Here is a 24,377-nt window from a genome sequence, read left to right as displayed (position 1 = left end):
AGGGGTTACTGATTTTGGTGCATCATATGTGAATGAGAGTGCATGTGAGCAAATGAGGCCATTTCTTAGCCTATTCCTGGTGCTACCCAACAAATGTTGGAAATGTAGAACACTTACAAAAAGAAATGTGATTTCTGGTGAGGTTTTCTTGATATTTGCTCATTTTTTCAAGCATGCTTTTACTACATTTACATTAAATCCACATTTTCCCAGATATATATAACCCCCAGTGCTATCATCTCATTTGATATCAAGAAGTAAATCGTAATGCTCCAAATCATGCTTTTGTAATGGAGAAAAAAATTTACTTTGTATCTAAAGCTAATAGTGATGCAGAACTGAACTAAACTTTTACTAAAATTAGAAAGTAAGTTATAGGTCACGTTCTCTACCACTGTACGTAATGTGCATCACAAAAACTTTCTCCTTTTCCATTGCACCATATTGGCACTGGTGGGTCAAATGATAGGTGATGCTTCCTCAAATGCTTCGCTTATTGATTAGTAGAAACGAAAAAAAAATCACATGAATGACTTGTTGCACTGTATATATTTAGATTAGGGAGAAGGAGATTATGGGGTATATTATTCATTATGACCACACAGAGTGGGCAGGGCATGGGAGTAGATTAAAAGTATTTGTTGAAAAAGCAGAAAAAAAAGACAATCAATGTGAACTTGACCTAAGCTAACATGTAGGAATATATTTAATGGATATTTACATAACTGTGTATTAGTATAAATGTATCTGATATAGGAGAGTAAAGTTGAGCTGATAAAACCAGATAATGATGAAATCTGTCAGACAGTTTGATATCTAACTTTTTATATATAATTTCTGCTTCGTAGCTGAACAAGGAGTGTTCTGTATGACCTTAAGTAGAATGAATAGCATGAACATTTCGGCTGTGAGTCTCAAGACAGTTGTCTTTATCATGTGAAGAACACTGTCACGGTTTTGACAAGTATAAGATCACCAAATTGATTTGTGGTCTTGGAAAGAACCCACAAGTTTCTCAAGATCATAAAACTTGGTAATGATGTTACTCGGAGTCGTCACGATGTGGGCATGAAGAATCTATTTTCGAATGTTACATATAGCTGGTTTCTAATAGACAATTTAGCACCATTGTAATGCATTGTCCGAAAGTATAGCTTAATTACGAAATGTTATTATTCTGCATTACAACATTACCGTATAAGATATAAACATCAGTACATGAGATACAGTTATATACAATATTTAGTGTAGAAACATAGCAAGTGTACCTATGATATCACGTTCAGTTCATTCAAAAACACATTGAACCTGTTTTCCTACAAAGGTTCTAGATCCAACCAGAGGTATAATGTTATGCATAAAGAGTTGAAAACTTTACAGCATTTACACCTTTTTGTGTGGGTCTGGTCACATGCCATGATGACACCCAGTGTGGTCATGGCTTCAACTGGTGGATGAGAGCATTCATAATACTGCTTAAACTTTTGAAAGGGAATGAAGGTAAAGTAGACAGTTTACACCTGTATGATAACTCTTATTATTACCATTTTTACCATCCATATACATTGTGTTTTTGAGTTGATTTTATACAGTATTATTAAACCCACATTTTCCCTAATCTTGATAGTACTCTCTCCTCTCGTCATTTAATGATGTAAGATAAGAGAAAAATATCTCAATGATGTTCATGGTGGTCATATTATATTATCTCCCCAAAACTAAGCTAATCCACGAGTAGCATTGACTTGATGGCTTGATATTGTAACAGTATCAGCTAAACCCATAAGTATATATCTTATTGCTCACAACTGTATTGTATTAATTTTGGGTCTTTTAATGAATGGGCTTGTGTAATAATCCTGTATTAATGTCTTGCAAAAGAGTATTGGTAACTGTATGAAGAATATCCTCTCATAAGATTTTTCTTTTGTTGAATGTAGCTTATGTGATTTTATCCAATATATTTGGGATTCCCATTGTTTTGCTTAGCAAAACGTACGTATTTTGAAATGACCAATTGCTGATGTTTTTGAAAAGGAAGTCTTGTATCTGATGTTTTTATTTTCTCATTTCATTTCAGGCTGTGATCATCAACAGTAGTCAGTTTGGTTCCAGTATTTCATAAGTAACCAAGATGAAGTTTGCAGAGCACCTTGCCGCTCACATAACTCCAGAATGGAGGAAACAGTACATTAGCTATGAAGAGATGAAGGCAAGTTCAGTAGCACCATTTTTCTTTTGTTTTTAATGTGTTGAATTCTGTTTGTTTGCATAAGCATATATTACAAAGTTTTCAGTGGTTTAGCATCTTCGTAAGATTGTATCATTACAGCTTCATTAAGGAACACTGGATGAGGTAAAATTTTAGTAAGAATGTACAGTTTCATTGAGGGATACTGGATAAGGTTGAATTTCAGTAAGAATTTGAATTCCATCTCTATATTATTTTATAATTTCTTGCCACTCATGATATACATAAACTTTTTCTTTTAGTGATGCAATAAATGTCATATGACTTACCTTGTTGTAAGATGTGTCCTTTCTTTGTCTATTTTTGGCACTACCTCATTAATTAAGGAAATGGTGATCAAGTATAAAAGATTAAGAAATTAACGAAAGGGAAAATAAAAAAGTGAGGAAAAATATTTTTGGAGGAAGTGAATAGCCTATCTTTTAAAAAGTGACTGGTCATAGTTATTATGAGATGTGAGAAAGTAGAGAGTTTTAAAGTTTCAAGGTGTAGGGAAAGAAACTGTTATCAAAACAGCCAACCCTTGAGTTGCCAATGGTCCCACAGTAACCTTGTGATGCAGCAGCTTGCTGAGTATTGCATGATCTAGTTGGCTTTAGGAGATTGAACCAAAATAGTACTTGTAGGAGAGGGAAAGTGAACCAATATTGCAGCAAAAGACAAGTGAGTCAAGTTTTTTCGTTAGCCTGGGAGAGTTAATAAATTGGAGTGCTTTCGACTGAACTTTGTCAAGTAAGGTTACAGAGATAGAACCACCTGAGATGTGAGAGCAACTGTTCAGGAAAGAAATATCAGCAGGTAAACAGGACTCCTAGTTTCTTAGGGGTAGACTTAGCAATTTTGTTAATGTGGGGTGTTTATTGAGTCAAGAGGTGGAATTACAAAACTGTTGAAGGAGAGAGGAAGGATGTGGGGAACTTTCATTAGTCATGGACAGAAACTGGGTCTTGGGGGCATTATGATCCATTTGGCAAGCAAAAGGTTTTGTACTAAAGAAAGCTTGAACTCCATCATTAGAGTGGAAACAATTATAGAAATTGTAGTTGGAGATCTGATAGTGCAGAAGAGAAGAAGCCTTAGACAATTGGATTTCAGAAAGAAGAAAGGAAAAAGATCAGGGGAGAAGTTAATCAAGTACTGTTCAACAGAGGTAAGGTTTGAAGTAAGACTCCAGATGCTGCAGAAATGGATAGAAAAAGAGCTAGGTCTAGGAGCTGTAGCTGTGGAAGTGGGTTGGATCCCAGTCACATGATGATAGTCTAGTGAGCCCTGGGATCTTCCTAACCCATCTCAGCTGGTGGTGCCAATCTGGATTGGCACTGGAGAATTATGTACTGGTTTTACTGTGATAGATTTTTGAGTGTTGAAAAGTGAGAAAGGAGAAAATGAAATATAGATGTGTGTGTGTTATTGTGTATGAGAAAATGAGGATGTGAGATTGTGGTTGAATACTGACAATCCACATGTAGTTGAGGCAAGTTAAAAAGACAGCGATCAAGGCCTGAAGTAAGTAACAAACACCGCTGGCTCCCTGTGCTTTTGCAACTATTCCTCCTGAAATCCAGGCAATAGTACTTTTGTGGGTGGTGGTTTCCTGTCACCCACTACTACTACTAAAGAACACAGCAGTGGGTGCCACCTATTGGTGCTACTTGATTTGGGAACTAAGAATTATTTACATACTTTACTTAGAAAAGATATAGGTAAAAAAGTTTTACCTATTCTTCTCTGGGGTCATACTCATCCCATTATCCAAACCTTTATGGATTATCTTGGCTTCTTGCCATTTTAGAAAGTGTCCATATTCATTTGTGTGTAGGACCAGCAAGTTAGAGGTTTGACACAGTCATACACCTGCCATATACTCATAGAATCTCCTCTTCAAGTCTTGTCCCAATTTTTTTATTTTGCTTTGTCACTGTCTCCCGCGTTAGCAAGGTAGCGCAAGGAAACAGATGAAAGAATGGCCCAACCCACCCGCATACACATGTATATACATACACGTCCTTACACGCAAAATACATACCTATACATCTCAATGTATACATATATATATACACACACAGACATATACATATGTACATAATTCATACTGTCTGCCTTTATTTATTCCCATCACCACCTCGCCACACATGGAATAACAACCCCCTCCTCCCTCATGTGTGTGAGGTAGCGCTAGGAAAAGACAACAAAGGCCACATTCATTCACACTCAGTCTCTAGCTGTCATGTAATAATGCACCAAAACCATGTTTCTCCCCTATAAGTAAATAGCACAACATCCACATGTGATCTCATGTACTAAGCTTGTTTGCTGGAAGTATGGCTTGTCTTTTTCGCTTTTACAATATTGCCTATCTTTATTCCTGATGACTTAGTGATATTCAGTTCTACTTTTAGCAAGAATATCCACAGCATGGAATCCTCTGTGGTATGAAGCTGATATGACTTCATTGTTTATTGCATTTTCTTCTGTATGTCCACATTTCCTTGATGTTATGGTTGCTGTCCTCTTTATTGATTTATCGCACATTTTTCTTCATATCTACCGAGTATGAAGTAGCAGTATTTAGATTTGTAACCCATAGTGGCATGGTTTCAAAGTGGAATGGGAGAGAGAGGGAGGGAGGGAGAGTGGTAGAAGGATTTCATGTTTTAGATGATGTCAGTCATATGAATACAGTCCCAGATGTATCTGAAAACACATAGGAATGCTGAATTGGTATTCAGCAATTCAGGATTACCCACCATCCTCACTTGATTTGGAATTACTCCTAACTTTAGGCTTATATGGCATACGTTTATTTGAACTCTTAGAGTTACCATCTGATCGACTGGTAAGATGCAAGGGAACAGGAAGACAGCAAAAACCATGTTGATTCTTGTAATTTACCCATGTAATGAAATGGTGTTGGTTTCTGCATCATGCATTATTGAAGTAATTAATCACTCCTTTTATATTTTAGGCTCTTTTTTCATATGTTTTATTTCCATGTGTTTTGCAGGCTATGTTATATGCTGCAGTGGAACAAGCCCCATCACCTGAGGTAACGGAAGCAGAAGTCATTACTAGGTATTATGCCCGTTTTGATGAACAGTTTTTCCGGGTGTGTGACAAAGAATTAGCAAAGATCAACACATTCTTCTCAGGTGTGTATTAACTTGAGTAGTATGATATATTGTTCAATGTGGATTTCAGACGTATATTTTAGGTGTCATAATGCTGAATCATAGTCTAACATCAATAAATGATATGCATGCAGTAAATTGTACGAGTATGAAGTGTATGTAATGGCATGAGAAATATCCAGTACTAAAGGCGTTGCTTTATGTAAGAGAATGTATTGCACCATGTGTTCGTAAGAGTTAGAGCTTTTCATGTATGGACCTGTGTTTTCACTTTGAAGCTTCAAACCAAAGCTGAAAAAAGTTATTACAAGACTTATCTCTGTGCTCAGGCTGTATTGAGATGATTCGAATTAAGGATTATGAATGGTAAGAAATGAAATACAGAAAATCCTATTAGATATCTTTTGTGTTTGATTCTTCCAGCACTCATTTAGGATTTGCCTGTATCTGATAACTGCTGATTTTGTTTGAAGTCTGGTTATCAAACTTTTGGACCTCTGAATGTAACTTACAGTCTTCTGTGAGTTGTCCAATAGAAACAATGCTTCTCAAGTCATCTATAGTTGCTTTTCACTATATTTTTTTTGAGTTCTTTACTGTGTGCTTCTAGCTGCCCTCATTAGTGCAGTGCTGGATTTTATTGGAAAAAATTGTCCTCAATATAATGTTAGCTTAAAACAGTACAAGGAAACAGAAGTTTGCGGTGGTAGCAATTTAGCACAAAACTAGTATTAGAGAATATAGTGAAAAAGGAAAGTGTAGGACTAGACTGTGCAATGAGTTTGCCATTGGAAAGACAACTTTGTGGAAAACCTGTTTTCCAAAACTTTCAAAGGAACTTCGGCATCATCATCCCTGTTAGTGAATATTTGTATCATATAGTTTTGCATAATTTATTCTAATCTTTTTCATTTATTTTTTAGTACTGCCATAATACAGTATTATCAAAAATGCCCAGTGGCTAATTTTCCTAGTTATCCGTCATGCTGCAGATCCCAACATGGTTAGATAAAAGGACTTTCACTGTGAGACATACATTCGTTACTTGATGGATAAAAGATCCTGGAGAATTAAAAAGACACTTTATGGGAAGGTGAGGATCCTAGAGATTGAAAACTTTCTTCGGTATTAGGTTGGATATGAAATCAAATGGAAAGCTTTTATTATAATGATGTTGATGGTAATAATCTGTAACTCATCCATTTGTATCTACTTCAGGTAGATAATCCTCTTAATTCATGGGTTATTGTGCCTTTTGTGAGTATTACAAAGTGGAGGATCATACTTCTTTTATCTGATGACAGTTAAGTGTTGGCATGCAGGCATTATAAGCAGTGGTAGCCAGTATAGGATACATTCGATGACTTGAAATATAGTATACTTATCATAAGTATTTGATTAAGAAATTTGCTTTGATATTTTTATTGAACCTTTTTGGTATTAGACCTTGAAACACTTATCCTTTGCTTGACCTTTAAGCTTAGAAAAACCTTTTTTTAGGAATCAGAACTTTTATTCCTCACATTATCATACTTCATTTCTTCACAGAGAAGATGGCTGAGGCTACAAGGAAGTATACCACACTTAAATCAGACTTACAAGCATCAAAAGAGCAGCATGGGGATGGACTCCGTAACCGCAAGGGTTTCACATTTCTCCCAAAATTAAATGTTCCTGCAAGAAAGATGCAGGATCTTAAGCTTGCATTCTCAGAATTCTACCTTAGTCTTATTCTTCTTCAGAACTATCAAAACCTTAACTTCACTGGCTTCAGGAAAATTTTGAAAAAACATGATAAGGTTAGTATAGTGTCAGATGGTTTGATATGTATGATTTTTTTATTTAGGACTTCTACGAGTAAGACTTTCATAAGGATTTGGAAGTGAGAGATTTTGCTTGTGAATGGCAAAGTAAGTAGAGCATTGACAGCAGTGGTTTGAGTTGTGTCAAGAGATTTAGCAAAATATAAGAAATACCGAACATGCATTCATGTAAAAAGAAGATAGTTTGATTTGAGGAGGTCATCAGAATGTGTTATAAGATTGGATGGGCAATAATGGGGAGGTTATGATAATATGATATTTCAATTCTGTATTAAGCAATGATGTATAGATAAGTGGATACTAGAATATCAGAGTTTTGAAGGCTCTCCTATCCACTAGTTACCCCACCATCCTCCAATCCCCCCACCCACATCCAGTATGTGAGGGAATGCTCCATGAGTTTTCATGACATAGGTATATTTATTATATCTATTATTATTATTTCTCCCCTCTCCCCAGGAATAGAGGAGAAATAATACTTCCCACGCATTCCTCACATGTCATAGAAGGTGACTAAAGGGGATGGGAGAGGGGGGCTAGAAACCCTCCCCTCCTTGTATTTTAACTTTCTAAAAGGGGAAATACAACAAGGAGTCTCGTGGGGAGTGCTCATCCTCCTTGAAGGGCTCAGATTGGGGTGTCTAAATGTGTGTGGATGTAACCAAGATGAGACAAAAGGAGAGATAGGTAGTATGTTTGAGGAAAGGAACCTGGATGTTTTGGCTCTGAATGAAACGAAGCTCAGGGGTAAAGGGGAAGTGTGGTTTGGGAATGTTCTGGGAGTAAAGTCAGGAGTTGCTAAGAGGACAAGAGCAAGGGAAGGAGTAGCACTACTCCTGGAACAGGAGTGGTGGGAGTATGTGATAGAGGTAAGAAAGTAAACTAGATTGATATGAGTAAAACTTAAAGTGGATGGAGAGAGATGGGTGATTAATGGTGCCTATGCACCTGGGCATGAGAAGAAAGATTATGAGAGGCAAATGTTCTGGGAGCAGCTGAGTGAGTGTGTTAGTAGTTTTGATACTCGAGACCGGGTGATTGTGATAGGTGATTTGAATGCAAAGGTGAGTGATGTGGCAGTTGAGGGAATAATTGGTGTACATGGGGTGTTCAGTGTTGTAAATGGAAATGGTGAAGAGCTTGTGGATTTGTGTGCTGAAAAAGGACTGGTGATTGGAAGTACGTGGTTTAAAAAGAGAGATATACATAAGTATACGTAAGTAAGTAGAAGAGATGGCCAGAGAACATTATTGGATTACGTGTTAATTGATAGGCATGTGAAAGAGAGACTTTTGGATGTTAATGTGCTGAGATGTGCAGCTGGTGGGATGTCTGATCATTATCTTGTGGAGGCAAAGGTGAAGATTTGTAGAGGTTTTCAGAAAAGAAGAGAAAATGTTGGGGTGAAGAAAGTGGTGAGAGTAAGTGAGCTTGGGAAGGAGACTTGTGTGAGGAAGTACCAGGAGAGACTGAGTGCAGGATGGAAAAAGGTGAGAGTAAAGAACCTTAGGGGAGTAGGGGAGGAATGGGATGTATTTAGGGAAGCAGTGATGGCTTGCGCAAAAGATGCTAGTGGCATGAAAAGCGTGGGAGGTGGGCACATTAAAAAGGGTAGTGAGTGGTGGGATGAAGAAGTAAGATTATTAGTGAAAGAGAAGAGAGAGGTATTTGGACGAGTTTTGCAGGGAAATACTGCAAATGAATGGGAGATGTATGAGAAGAGAGAGGTATTTGGACGAGTTTTGCAGGGAAATACTGCAAATGACTGGGAGATGTATAAAAGAAAGAGGCAGGAGGTCAAGAGAAAGGTGCAAGAGGTGAAAAGGGCTAATGAGAGTTGGGGTGAGAGAGTATCATTAAAATTTAGGGAGAATAAAAAGATGTTTTGGAAGGAGGTAAAAAAAGTGCGTAAGACAAGAGAACAAATGGGAACATCGGTGAAGGGGGCTAATGGAGAGGTAATAACAAGTAGTGTTGATGTGAGAAGGAGATGGAGTGAGTATTTTGAAGGTTTGTTGAATGTGTTAGATGATAGAGTGGCAGATATAGGGTGTTTTGGTCGAGATGGTGTGCTAAGTGAGAGGTTTAGGGAGAATGATTTGGTTAACAGAGAAGAGGTAGTAAAAGCTTTGCAGAAGATGAAAGCTGGCAAGGCAGTGGAATTTATAAAAAAAAGGGGATGACTGTGTTGCTGACTGATTGGTAAGGATATTTAATGTATATATGACTCATGGTGAGGTGCTTGAGGATTGGCAGAATGCATGCATAGTGCTGTTGTACAAAGGCAAAGGGGATAAAGGTGAGTGTTCAAATGACAGAGGTATAAGTTTGTTGAGTATTCCTGGGAAATTATATGGAAAGGCATTGATAGAGAGGGTGAAGGCGTATACAGAGCATCAGATTGGGGAAGAGCCGTGTGGTTACATAAGTGGTAGAGGATGTGTGGATCAGGTGTTTGCTTTGAAGACTGTATGTGAGAAATACTTAGAAAAGCAAATGTATTTGTATGTAGCATTTATGGATCTGAAGAAGGCATACAATAGAGTTGAGAGAGATGCTCCGTGGAAGGTATTAAGAATATATGGTGTGGGAGTCAAGTTAGAAGCAGTGAAAAGTTTTTATTGAGGATGTAAGGCAAATGTACGAGTAGGAAGAGAGGAAAGTGATTGGTTCTCAATGAATGTCAGTTTGCAGCAGGGGTGTGTGATGTCTCCATGGTTGTTTAATTTGTTTATGGATGGGGTTGTTAGGGAGGTAAATGCAAGAGTTTTGGAGAGAGGGGCAATTATGCAGTCTGTTGTGGATGAGAGGGCTTGGGAAGTGAGTCAGTTGTTGTTCGCTGATGATACAGTGCCGGTGGCTGATTCAGTTGAAAAACTGCAGAAGCTGATGACTGAGTTTGGTAAAGTGTGTGAAGAAGAAAACTGAGAGTAGATGTGAATAAGAGCAAGGTTATTAGGTACAGTAGGGTTGAGGGACAAGTCAGTTGGGAGGTAAGTTTGAATGGAGAAAAACTGGGAGTGGATTTGGCAGCAGATGGAACCATGGGAGCGGAAGTGAATCACAGGGTGGGGGAGGGGGCGAAAGTTCTGGGAGCGTTGAAAAATGTGTGGAAGTCGAGAACATTATCTCGGAAAGCAAAAATGGGTATGTTTAAAGGAATAGTGGTTCCAACAATGTTATGTGGGTGCGAGGCATGGGCTATAGATAGAGTAGTGCAGAGGAGGGTGGATGTGTTGGAAATGAGATGTTTGAGGACAATATGTGGTGTGAGATGGTTTGATCGAGTAAGTAATGAAAGGGTAAGAGAGATGTGTGGTAATAAAAGAGTGTGGTTGAGAGAGCAGAAAAGGGTGTTTTGAAATGGTTTGGTCACATGGAGAGAATGAGTGAGGAAAGATTGACCAAGAGGATATATGTGTGAGAGGTGGAAGGAACAAGGAGAAGTGGGAGACCAAATTTGAAGTGGAAAGATGGAGTGAAAAAGATTTTGAGCGGTCGGAGCCTGAACATGCAGGAGGGTGAAAGGCATGCAAGGAATAGAGTGAATTGGACCTATGTTGTTTACCAGGGTGAACGTGCTGTTAATGGATTGAACCAGGGCATGTGAAGCGTCTGGGGTAAACCATGGAAAGTTTTGTGGGGCCTCCTTCACACAGCCCTATCTATAGCCCATGCCTCACAACCATATAGCATTGTTGGAACCACTATTCCTTCAAACATACCCATTTTTGCTCTCGGAGATAACTTTCTCTCTTTCCATACATTCTTCAATGCTCCCAAAACCCTTCGCCCCCCTCCCCCCAATCCTCTGATTCACCTCTGCATCCATGGTTCCATTCACTGCTAGGTCTACTTTTGGATATCTAAAACACCTCACTTCATCCAATTTTTCTCCATTGAAACTTGCATCCCAATTAACCTGTTCCTCATCCCTATTGCTCTTATTCACGTTCACTCTCAACTTTCTCCTCTTGCACACTTTTCCATAAGTCACCAACTTCTGCAGTTTCTCACTTGAATCAGCCACTAGTGCTGTATCATTGGTGAACAGCAACTAAGTCACTTCCCCTACCTTTTCATCCCCAACAGACTGCATACTTACCCCTCTCTCCAAAACTCTTGCATTTACCTGCCTAACCACCCCATCCATAAATGAATTAAAGAACCATGGAGACATCACACACCCCTGCTGCAGACTGACCTTCACAAATCAGTAATTACTGGGAGACAGATGTAAAAAAAGTCCATTTGTGGTTTTGGACTCATTGGCACCAGGAATAAACTAGTACAAAAAGATACCTAGATCTGATTCACCTTGATTCTGAATATGCAGTATATAAGTGATAGGTTATTGATTAGAACTTTTTTTAAATTTGATACAGATTCATTTCTGTTGGTATTATGTTGGTTATATGATTTACTAATATTATCTGTTTCAGCTGATGAGCACATCCATTGGAGCTAAATGGCGTGAAGATAATGTTGACTGCTCTACATTTAACACCAATAAGGATATTGACAGACTGATTCAGGAGGTTAAGTAGCATATCTTCAATTAAGTATTTTGTTTTTCCCCTTCAACTGTTGAAGAAAAGTTTTCTTTTCCACTTATTGATTTTCTTTCAGCCTCAGGAGTCCCATGTTATTATATTGTTGGGAAAAATGTGGATTATTTATTGCAAGCATTTTGTATGGTTAGGCCTTGAATCAATTCCTGTTGTGTATCATTTGTATGCAGTGGGGGCATGGGCACCTTAGGCCTTTAGGTCTGTTTTTGCTCTTTCTCTACCAATGCCAGTGTTTTGAGCTGATCATGATGTATGCAAAGCTGAGCAGTACCCAGCAACAGCAAGGGTTATACATACTTTGGACAGTCAAAAGCCTTGTTGATGTTTTATAAACGAGTAGTCTCATGGAAGGATTGCGAGCATTCCCATTGCGTAGATGCCCTTTGACTTAGTTCCTTTAGTTTATCATTGGTCCACTTGTCAAGGCATGGGAACCTCTTGTGCTGGGATCTTTCCTTACTTATCCTGTTGATGACACAGGGATACAAAACACTTTTATTACCATAAGTTGATTAGACAGGTCAGAAAACAGTAATTTACTGATAAAGAAGATTTGAATGTGACATTTGATGGACTGTCCTATTGAGAAAAATCTCCCAACTAGTTGGACTTATGTCTCATCTTCTTCCAATGGATTTTTTTATTATATCCATGCAAATGATATTTGGGACTATCAGTGTCCAGGTCTTTCCGTAAAGCACCTCCATTGATAGAATATTTATTTTCCCCCAAGAAAGAAAAAAGTCAAAACATAACAGGAAAATGCAAGTTGAAAAACATCAGGATGGCTAACTCAGCTACACCAAAAGGTTATGGTTCTTGTCATATTGATAAAACACTGAGATCCTTCATTACTAATATTTCCTAAGTAAAGCAAAAAGCAGATATTCTACAATGCATAAACTAGTTTCTAAAAGAACAAGATACAAAATTGAATTTAAGCAAAGTGGTTTAGGCTGCTGCTGCAGTAAAATGAACTCATAATCTCTTATTGAGCCTAGCTTAGCTGATACAGTCTTACATCTCTGAGCTTTTAAAAGAAGAAGAAAGTATTTGGAATATATGCTCTGCAACACGGGCAAGAGAAAGAATACAGATCAGACAAATGAATGATATATGAAATTTAGAAGTTCAATTCATGAGGTGAAAACCCACCAGTGGTAGTGGTCAACTGGACTGCGCAGGAAAAGCCTGAACAAGTTAGTGATGGTATGGACATCACCCCATCTTTATACCATGATGTCATTGATCTGGGAGAGTTGCTGTGTAGTTTTTCAGTCTTATAACTTGTATCAGGTGACCTCTTAGGTGATATGAAGATCAACAGGATGAATCTTCATGGATACACTCTAGTGTAGGAGATGAAATGGTGTGTTAATCTCCCCCAAGCTAGTACTATCTCATGAGGTTTTAGTGAACCATCCGTTGATGAGAAATGTGATGTAGTCAATTCGGAAAGATTGTAAAAGTGTGACAATTATTAGAAGTTCTAAAAGGACTTCTTATTTAGATTCTAGGCTGTTTTAATGGAGGATAAAGTGACATGGGTCTGGGAGGGATGTCCTATGTTGCCATAACTTTCAATATTTTGATGAATGGTTTATGATCTTCACCCACCTAAGTTAGTGATGATGGACAGTATATGAACTTACCCCACCCAAGTTAGTGATGATGGACAGTATATGAACTTACCCCACCCAAGTTAGGGATGAAGGATAGTAAATGAACTCACCCCATCCAAGTTGGTGATGATGTATGGTATTTGTGCTTACCCTACCCAAGTTACTGATGGTGGATGGTATGTGTGCCTACCCTACCCAAGTTAGTGATGATGGATGGTATGTGTGCTTACCATACCCAAGTTACTGATGATGGATGGTTTATGAACTTACCCCACCCAGATTGATGATTATGAATGGAATATGAAATTATCCCAACCAAGTTAATGATGATGGATGATGTATGAACTTACCTCACCCAGTTTGATGATGGTGAATGGTATATGAACTAACCCCAACCAAGTTAGTTGTGATGGATGGTATACAAACTTATCCCACCCAAATTGAAGATGGTTGATGGTTTGTGAACTTACCTCAACCAAACTAATGATGATTGATGGTATGTGAAGTTTTGCTACCCAGATTTAATGTTGATGGTATATGAACATATCTCACTCAAGTTAATGATGATGGATGATTTATGAACTTACCCCATCCAAGTCAATGATGATAGAATGGTTTATGAACTTATTCCATCCAAGTCATTGATGATAGATGGTATATGAACTTATTCCATCCATGTTGGTGATGATAGATGGTATATGAACTTACCCCATCCAAGCTAGTGATGATAAATGATACATGAACTTACCCTATCTGAGTTAGTGATGATGGATATTATGTTAATTTACCTCAATGAAGTTAATGATGATGGAGTTGATAAAGATTATTGTGTTGATATGCATGTTGTAATCGACTGGTTAGAGTTGTTGTGATGATTCTTTCTTGTGATTGTGTTTTTGCTATAGTGACAATGGAGCACTTTTAGTTGGCCAGTCTTTTCAGACGGTATTTTTTCCAGATTGTTTCCTCTCTTCATGTTCCTGTACTTCTGCCATCTTAGCTGTTTACATTAACTGGGGCAATTCTCATGTTTTCGGTGATATTAGTGAAAGCATGTGTCATGTACTGCATTTTATTTGTTAGACTTGCTAATACGTAAAATCCCTCTGTAGATAAACTTACTTTAAGTTTACCAGTCAAAACTTATTCTGCTGTAAGTGTGATAAGCAAAGATGATAATCTCTTCTGATATTCTGACCATAGCTAGTTGGGTGGGTAGCATAACTGAACTGAGAGGTAATCTAAGGATTGTGAATGAGTAGTGAGGGAATATAGTTTGAGCAAGAAAAAGGATTTAATTTTAAGCCAAAAGAGAGGTTAACTTGCCATGTATGACAAGGCAGAGTAATCAGAAAGTATTTTTGATAGCTTGAATATGGAAAGGATTAGAAAAATGGATGTTTTGGAAGGGACAACTAACAGAGAAATGCAACAAAAGAAACAATTTATGTACAAAGAGGATTATTAGAATTTTCAGATTTGTTAGCTTTCATCACCCATTGAATATCGATATGGATGGAGAAAGACACTGGTACTGAAAATGAGAAGAAACCAACTTTAATTGGAAGTTTATGTATCTCAAAGAATCTTCTGTAATCTCTGTGACTTTGGGAAAAGTGATTTTACCAGGAATGACCTGAATATCTGGAGTAAAGTTAAGTCATCTTCATTTTAGATGATGAAACCATGCAAGATTTAGATATAACATTAAGGATTTATATGTCACTTTATGAAACAGGGCAAGATTTAGATATAACAGTAACCCTTTATATGTCACATTGTGAAATAGGGCAATATTTAGATTTAACATTAACCCTTTGTCTGTCACATTGTGAAATAGGGCAAGATTAAAATATAGCATTAATCCTTTGTATATCTTATTGCTTACTACTATTTTGATATAGGTTGAAGGCACCTTCACTTCTGAATTAGAGCAAGGTGATCGGCAGAGGGCTATGAAGAGATTACGTGTGCCTCCTCTTGGTGAAGCACAGAGTCCTTGGACAACATTTAAAGTTGGACTCTTCTCAGGAGCATTCATTGTTCTTGTTGTATCAGTTACTCTGTCAGGTGAGTTGGAGTAAGGGATTTGATAATAGCTTCCTTTCCTCTGAAACCCATTCCACTTTCATTTCTGCTTGGAATCATTGCAAAGCTATTCTTCGGAGAGCCAAGTGCATGTTCATATAAATAATGTGTGCTGACTTGACTTTTATTTACAAATCTTTTTGTTACTTTACCAAAAGCACTCCAACAGCTGTAATTCAACCAAGCTTTCTCTTTTCTGACCTGACCAATCTGTTACTAGCTCCACAATTCATAAAACTGCTCTCTTTGGTGCCTTGTTTTCTTCTAACTCAACTTTGGATGAATCATGTCATGATTTTAGATATATTTAAGGTTATTCATTATCAAATCTCCCCATGAGTTCACTTTTATGATTCTCTTATTCTTGTGTCCAGTTTGATTACCCATATAGAATCATCTTGTCTCACTGACACTGTAGATTGATGTACATAACCTGCAAACACTTGTTTTATGTATATGCTCTCTGTACTTCCACCGTATCTTTTTTTCATTATCTCTTTCTCTTCTACTCTTCTCACCCATATGATAACAGTTAAAGTGGTAGATGGAGAAAAAAAAGACAAAACCGCAGGTATCCACTTTATGATAAGGTTATGTTCCTGCTGATCTGTTGCTCTTGAAATCTTTCATTATATGGAGTATTGAAACCCATGTAATAAGTAGGATTATGTTTATGACCAAAAATTTTCCCACCCTAACTTTTGTGAATGGAGTATACCTGAAACAGCTTAGATAACAATCAGTTACCACACTCGCATAGCATTATTTAGGAGGTATGCAATAAAGTCTTACGGAAGAAGGTAATGAAAAAGGTGTTGATGAGGGCTTTGGGTGAAGTGGCTTGGAATGGATTGAGGGAAGGTATAATGAGGTGGATGAGAATGTGATGGTCAGTGCTCTTTATCTGTCAGTCCGTCTTTATGAGTCCAATGAATCGTGACTTTAAAACTTGCTTTTACCCCAACTTTGCCTTTTGTTGTTGCACCAAGTCGTGGTTGATGATGAAGATATGAGGAAACCTTTCGACAACTGAGAAGATGAATGTGTGACAGCGATTGCACAGAGGAGGGGGGTGGCTGCTGTGTCTTATTTTTTTCCAGTAATTATTTTTTCATTGCCTAGACATAGCTTACCTTCCCACTTTCATTAAAGTCACCACTTTCACCATTAAACTATACAGGAGGTACATACAGTTTATCGCTATAACTATCAGAATGACTTTCAAAAAGCATGCCAACTATTTGGATGGGAGCTGATGAAATTTTCTTGTCCCTAATATGTGATTTACCCTTCACCCATGCCTTCACATGTGTGGCTTCTACTTAGGCATGAGCAGATTGCCCAGAACTCACACTTTGATGTCCCTCCATTTCCATAATTTTATAATGCTTTTTCCCAAATATAATAACACTCAAACACTTGCCACTTTTCACACTGCACAGTCTACACAAAATATAACAATAGGCAATAGCAGGTAGTTGGTTGAGCAAGTAATGCATGAGAGCCAAAAAGATTAGCTTCTCAGTGATAAGTCACCTGATACAAAATTGGCTTGTTATGACAGGGGAATGAGTCACACATTTGATAGTTACGGAGACCCAGACTCTGCCCACTGGGTTCAATGATTAGGTATGCATCAAGTATAGGCATAGCATGCCATATGAGTACAGAGATTTGATGTATTTCATCAAGAAACCCAGTGACTTGCATAGTGACACATTCCGCAGCAGAAGATGCTCAGTGGGCAAAACTGCGCACTTGGTTCTCAAAAAGGACCAACTATCCCGGTCCTTGACTCAAAATGGATTGATGGTCCCGGTCATGGTTCTCGAAGAAAGGAACTAAGACCGACTTGGTCCTCGGTCCTTTCATTTATCATAAGTGAAAAATATTTATTTGAAATGGAACACAAACAACCATTTGAAAACGTTGGTACAAGTAATACAAATAGACTACGTACTCGCCCCTCTCTCCAAAACTTGCATTCACCTCCCTGACCACTCCATCCATAAACAAATCAAACAACCAAAGGGACATCACACACCCCTGCCACAGACTGACCTTCACTGTATATGTATGTGTATGTGCGTATATTTGTATATATTGTTACAATGCTATCTTAGCAGGGTCGTCAATTCATATGTTACGAACTCCTGGCAAGAATGTCATTTATTTTTCTTACGCACACTGGATAACACTATCTTAACATTATGGGATGAAAGCAAACACCAGGGTTAAATCTGCATATAATACAAGAAATAAAAATACAAGATAACAAAGCACTTTAATTGGGTACAAACACTTTCATTAACACTTTAACATTCATTGTTCCACATTCTACATTCCAGGTAAGTTTTCAGACCAGTAGTTCTCTTTCCTTTATGACATGTTGACTATAAAAGCATGATGCAAGACACTTATTTGTTGAACAGGGCAACTGTATCATAAGTTATGATACATTGTTACACTCAGACCTAACACGACACAGTATAACATCTTACAATCTAGGGCAGTGGTGGCTATGGGGTTCAAGACAAGGAAAGCCTGCATTAGCCTTTCTGGGCATGGGTCTGCTGAAGGAATCAGCTGCTAGAATATCATCTGAGCCTTTATCTGAAGGAATAGCCAGGCGGGAACAGCTAGCCATGCCTTGACCTGCCACATACGGCTACGATAAGTCAGAATGACCACAATTACCCTTGATTGGTCAAAAGACTGATTGTCACACCCTCATCCCAATGTGATTGGCTGGAGGAGGCCTAAGGTCTGGCCCTCATACTGTCAAACGGCCCAGTCCTGCATCTCTGATGGCAGAACCAGGATGGATGGGTGAACTTTCGCAGGCATTACCTTGTGGCTGACCCTGGGTCACTTGACCATGGGACCTGAGAAGTAATAAGCGACCAGTTGCGACATACACTGCTAATCTTGGCCACCTGACTTGAGGTGTGTGAGATCACAGGTACACGTGGGATCGGTCAATGAATCTCTTGGGACCTCCCAGGTCACCACATGGCTTATCTAAGCATACAATTTCTCTATCATAAACACAACGAACATGCAGGTTCGTGATAACGAATGCATAGGTTCATAACAATATGTGTATGAGAGTGGATGGGTCTTTCTTTGTCTTTTGGCACAAGCTTGCTAATGTAGGAATTGGTGATTGAATATGATAATGATAATGATGATAATTTCTTTTCTGACTTTCTTTAGGTAAATTACTGTATGTTATATTGACGTATATTTATTAGCCTCTAAGAAGTAAATGTTCATATCTTAGACTGAGAGAGAAAGAATGGAGCATATGTTGGATATATACTCTAATCAACTAAAGGATTTTGGAGTAGTTTGGTACATGTGGCTGGAGACCCCAGATGCCAACAGAGAGATAGGCAGACAAATGATGCAACCAAACATCAGCAGATATTTCCCCATGAATTTCCATATAGATTTTGAATTGAAATATATGCATAAATTGTATGGTTTATAAAATAATATAGTTCATTCTTTGATAAAGAAGAATAAAGTAAGCAGTACCTTGAAGTACTTGTGACAAAACAAACAAATGTTAGGAAAACGTAGTGGCATCTCTCGTCACATGTCTCTATCAGCTGTTGGCAGTATGTCTTAGGCACTCCACATGTATGAAGGACTCCAAACTTTGAAACACTCACAGAAGGATGATAATGGTCTAAAGTTACTTTTACATGTTTTCTTTATTGTGATATGAATATCTTTCAGATAAAAAAAAAAAAAACACCCTTGGTCAAACCTGGAAATCCCTGAATTTTTGGGTATTTAGGGTATGGAAAGGGCACCAACTCCATTAGTTTAAGGGTTGATGTTGTAGATTTGGTGAAATAGAATTTAAATAGTTTTAGATTCTTCATTTTATTTTTTCAGGCATAAGATTTGTTCTGCTGATTGTACTGATTATGATGATATATTTTAGGCATCTTCCACTGGGAATCTCACAATGTACAAGTTGTTTTGCGCCTCTTTAGAGCCCCATTAATGATCATCCTCTTCCTCTTCCTAATTGGCATCAACATCTATGGCTGGAGATCATCTGGAGTAAATCATGTTCTTATTTTTGAAATTGATCCAAGGAACCACTTAACAGAACAGCATCTGATTGAAATTGCAGCAATATTTGGTAAGATTTCTGCATTTAGTTCTTATTCTCAATGTTTTATAATTGAAATAGACCCTAAGAATTATTTCCAACATGTAGATGAATTTATGAAGTTTTATTTAGATTTATCAGTTTTATTGTTTTTAATTCCAGATTGCTTTTTCCACCTCACTGAGGTAGTATCAGGAAGAAACAAAGAGTGATCTTATTTGCACATATCTGCTCTCCAGCTTTCTTGTACAATGGACTGAAACCAGTTCAAACCATACACAGCAAAGGCCCACAGACTTTGCCCTAGTTCAGCTCATTGACAGCATATATCCCCCCTTGTACCATATTGATCCAATTCATTCTTTCCCATGCATGCCTCTCACCCATCAGAAAATTCATGCTCCAGCACTCTAAAGCCTCCTTAACTTTGTCCTTCATATCCAAAGTCTCCCTTACCTCCTCCTCCCTTTCCTTCTGACACATAGATCCTCTTATTTAGTCTTTCTTTGCTCATCCTATCCATATGTCCAGACCATATCAACACACCTTGGTCAGGTGTCAATTAGACTGTGCTTGCTACCATACCTTCTTATGCTGTCATTTCTTGGATGGCCAGTCCTCCTTATTCCACACATCATCCTGAGGGATTTTATTTCCAATATGTCCACTGTTCTATATTTTGGATTCATGGCCTAAAACTCTTATCCATAGAATACTGTCAAGACTACTATGCCTTCATACAAATCCAGCTCACCCATATAGAATGTACCCTCACCCTCCATACTCTCCTTTAATGCACTCATGTCTTCATGCTTCCCTTCCATCCTCTCTTTGACTCACTTCAGCTCTTATGGTTCCATCCATACCATATCCATTACCAGGTACCTAAATCACTCCACCCCCTGCATATCCTCCCCATTCAAATTCTCCCTCACCACTCTGTCCATAAATAGTTTAAGAAACATTGTGACATAACACAGCCTTGATGCTGACCCACCTTCCTTGGGAAATATTTATCTTTCTCCCAATTTATTCACAAAAAACACCCCACTGCATTTAATGACTTTCCATGTATCCTGTATATCCATAGCACCTTCCTCAAGCATGTCTTTTCAACTTTATCATATGCTTTTTTTTGGATCCATAAGTGCCATGTACACCTCATTCTGTTTGTATAACTATAGTTTCCAAAAAACCTGTCCATCCCCATGTATTTCCAAAGGTGATACACAGCTAAGGTTTACTGTGCTTACAAGTATGTGCTGCTCTCAGGGTGAAAACATTGTACATGTGGTTGCTGAGACTAGTGTTTCTAATGGTATGAGCTCCAGTAACCCACCTCAGGCTATATTTAGAGAAGGATTTTCTTTCTTTGCTCTTCCTGGCTACCTCTTTATTGTGGGAATTTCACTTCTGGACACTGTATTTCTTCCACCTGTGGTTCAAGACAGATGACTATTACCTTTCTAATTGAAGAAAGCCTGAAAAGTGAAGAAAGCCTGAAAAGCAAGAAATTAAGGGTACACGGGAGATTTCTAGGCACATTGGGTGCTCATAATACATGACCAAGTGGCTGCTTGCCAGTGGTTGTGGCCTTTTTGAAATCATCATCCCACCCAGAGATATCCACTTGTGAAATATTGAAACAGCCCTGTATTTCAGCCAACAAATTCAAGAAAAGCCATCCAGAACTTCAAGGAAATGTCTCTCAAAGAACTGATCAACATTGCCTGCAAAGAAATGCAGGGACTGGAATGAGCAACAGTGGAATAAGGCAGGGGAGGTTGAAGAGGCTGGAGGGTGCCAGCTGTTATGATTCAGTTCACAGTGAAGACTATGAAACATGTAAACAGTGTGATGATCAGGGTTTGCTTTAGTGGTTCTGTGGGTAATGAAGGGTTGTACATCTTATCTAACAACACTACAGTGTAGAGAGAGCAGTACATTTAGGTGCTAGAGGACCATCTGCTTCCTTTTTATGAGGTTTATGGGTGTGATAACTCTATGCAGGATAAAGCTCCATGCCATAAAGAAAGGTGATAAATTGGTTATCAGAAAAAATACTCAAGTGGTGGAGTGGCCTGGGAACTTCGCAGACCTCAATACAATCAAGAACTGCTGTAACCAGATGAAAGTCAAGCTTGCTTTCTGCAAGACCTGATCAGTGCCTTGCCTCATTTAGATCAAGACCCTATGGACCCAGAACATGGACCTAGAATACTTTAGGAACCTTGCCAATTCCATGCCCAGATGTCTGCAGATGGTAATTAAGGCCAAAGGAGAGATGACAAAGTACTGATATGCTATGTCATTTGTGGTCACAATATTTCTCTTAAAATTTCTAAGCATCATTTGATCCACACACCCATTACCTCTCGTGATGCCACAATGGAGAGAGTGAGACAGACCAAGATGATGGAAAAGTAAAGTAGGCTCTGGGGATATTGGAGCTTGGAATATGCAGGAGGATGAGAAGCATGCATGGGATGAAATGGGTTGGATGGATGTGGTATATGTGTGCAGCCATTGAACTGAACTAGGGTGTATAAAGCAGTTAAAGTGAACTTTGGAATGGTTTGTATGGCTTGGATGTAGATGACAGGCTTTAGTTTCAGTACATATGCATGAAAGCTAGAGAATGGATGTGTGCAAATGGGGCTCTTGTTTTTTCCTGACATTACCAGACTTGAAGTGGGAGAAGCAGTTGTGTGAAAAAAATGAAAACTATGTTTTATGTAATTTTGTTTATTTCAGGTGTGATTTGGGCTCTTAGTGTATTAGGGTTCTTGTATGCTAATGCCCTGTCCATCCCTTCATACACTGTCCCACTAGCTCTTCTCTGTTTTATGGTCCTGTTCCTTCTTAATCCAACTCGAACATTTCATCATGAGGCTCGATTCTGGCTCCTCAAGAAGCTGGTAAGTTTTGCATTTCTATTATTCCTTTGATTCTTTGATATATTGAATTAGGACAAGTATCATATATATGAATGATGATATGAGAAGGGGAACTAAGAAATTTTTATATGGGTATTTGTGGTTATGGACAAGGGATATGATTAAACAGATTGCAAGGAAATTTTGTCGCAGAACTATGTGAAATTGGCATTTGTTATATAACATGAGATACAAGTAATTCAAATGGAAGTAGAATAACCCCAAAGCTTTTGAGGTTACCTTTTTACATTTTGGTTTTAAGAGTCTGGTCTTCAGATTATAGTTGCATAGATATATTTTTACTTGCTTTTCCGAAGTCTTTAGAGGCAGTGTTTCTTGTGTTTAGAGTACATTTCTCGGGGTATGCATAATTTCAAGTCTTTGTGGGTGTTGGTATATATTTTTTCTTTTACTTTCATGCTTGTTCACACTTTCCAGCATTAGCTAGGTAGTGCGATGAACATATGAAGAGAAGGCCATGTTCACTCACATCCAGTTTCTAGCTGTCATGTGTAATGTACTGCAATCACTGCCCTATCCACAGTCACCCCCCCCCCCTCACAGACCTTTCCGCAGTTTCCTCCGGCTACTTCATATACCCTGGTTCAGTTTACTGACAGTGTGTTGCTTCTTGTATACCACTTGCTCCAGTTCACTGTGTCCCATGCAGACCTCTCATCCTACTATATGTTTAGGCCCTCAGCACTCTAAATTTTTTCATTCCATCCCTACATCTCCAGTTTGGTTTACCCATTCTCCTTGTCCCTTCCACTTGTGACACATATATCCTCTTTGTCAGTCTCTCATTCATTCTCTCCATTTGTCCAAACCATTTCAGCACACCTTCTTCAGTTCTTTCAACCATACTTATTTTCACACCTTTTTCTTACCCCATCACCTCTTACTTAATCACACTCGTCACACCATGTATTGTCCCCAGACATTTGATTTCCAAAACATGCACCCTCCTTTATAAATTTTCCTCTATAGCCCTTGCTTCATATCCATATGATTGTCCTGGGACTACTGTACCTTCAAACATACCTATTTTTGCCCTCCCATTTTGTGCCCTCTTTCCACATGTTCATCTGTGCTCCCAGAACCTTTGCCCTCATACCAACCTTATGGCTTGACTCCTCTTCCATGGTTTCATTCACTGCAATATCCACCCTCAGGTACCTAAAACACCTTACTTTCTTCTCACTTTCTCCATTCAAACTCTTACCCCCACTGATCTGTTTCTCTACACTGTTAAACATAACAACCTTGCTTTTGTTTACATATATTCCCAACTTCCTCCTATCACACGCTCCCACGCTCAGACTCTAACTTTTGCAGTTTCTCACATGAATCTACCACCAGTGCTATGTCACTGGGAAACAACAACTGAATCACTTCCAAAGTCTCCTAACCCCCAGTAGACTACATACGTACTCCTCTCTCCAAGACCCTTGCTTGTATATACCTCGCTCACCATTCTGTTCATAAAGAAATAAAATAGCCAAGATTACATTACACATCCCTGCTGCAGACCCACCATCACTTGGAAGTACTTTACCTTCTCACACACATGCCTTGTTCTCCTGATAAAAACAATTCACTGTTTCTAATTACTTTTTTCCCTCACCTTATATTGTTAAAACTTTCCTCTAGGCATCTACGTCTACCCTATCCTACAGTTTCTCCAGATCAACAAATTTCACTTGCAAATCATTACTTTTCTTTAAGTATTTCTCATGCACATTCTCCAAAGCAAAGACTTGATCAACTCATCCTCTGCAACTCCTGAAACCACATTGTTCCTTTCCAGTCTGATTCTCTGTCCATGC

The 24,377-nt window shown here is 38.4% G+C and overlaps 1 protein-coding gene across 7 annotated transcripts in view; it reads left to right on the top strand.

Annotated features, from left to right (window-relative positions):
• The window catches only part of LOC139750313 (solute carrier family 53 member 1-like), a 186,994-nt gene that overhangs the window by 36,440 nt on the left and 126,177 nt on the right, over nucleotides 1–24,377 (top strand). For all 7 annotated transcript variants that reach the window (XM_071664969.1, XM_071664968.1, XM_071664975.1 and 4 more), the window contains exons 2-8: nucleotides 2,081–2,212; nucleotides 5,256–5,400; nucleotides 6,928–7,178; nucleotides 11,645–11,740; nucleotides 15,300–15,465; nucleotides 19,439–19,642; nucleotides 22,367–22,530. In XM_071664969.1, the coding sequence (XP_071521070.1) occupies nucleotides 2,135–2,212; nucleotides 5,256–5,400; nucleotides 6,928–7,178; nucleotides 11,645–11,740; nucleotides 15,300–15,465; nucleotides 19,439–19,642; nucleotides 22,367–22,530 (1,104 nt within the window). In that variant the 5' untranslated portion in view covers nucleotides 2,081–2,134. The remainder of the gene's footprint in view (nucleotides 1–2,080; nucleotides 2,213–5,255; nucleotides 5,401–6,927; nucleotides 7,179–11,644; nucleotides 11,741–15,299; nucleotides 15,466–19,438; nucleotides 19,643–22,366; nucleotides 22,531–24,377) is intronic.

Source organism: Panulirus ornatus, chromosome 9 (genome assembly GCF_036320965.1).
Source record: "Panulirus ornatus isolate Po-2019 chromosome 9, ASM3632096v1, whole genome shotgun sequence".
Classification (NCBI taxonomy): Eukaryota; Metazoa; Arthropoda; class Malacostraca; order Decapoda; family Palinuridae; genus Panulirus; species Panulirus ornatus.
Note: the sequence above shows the minus strand (reverse complement) of the source record. Positions and strands in the feature narration are given on the sequence as shown.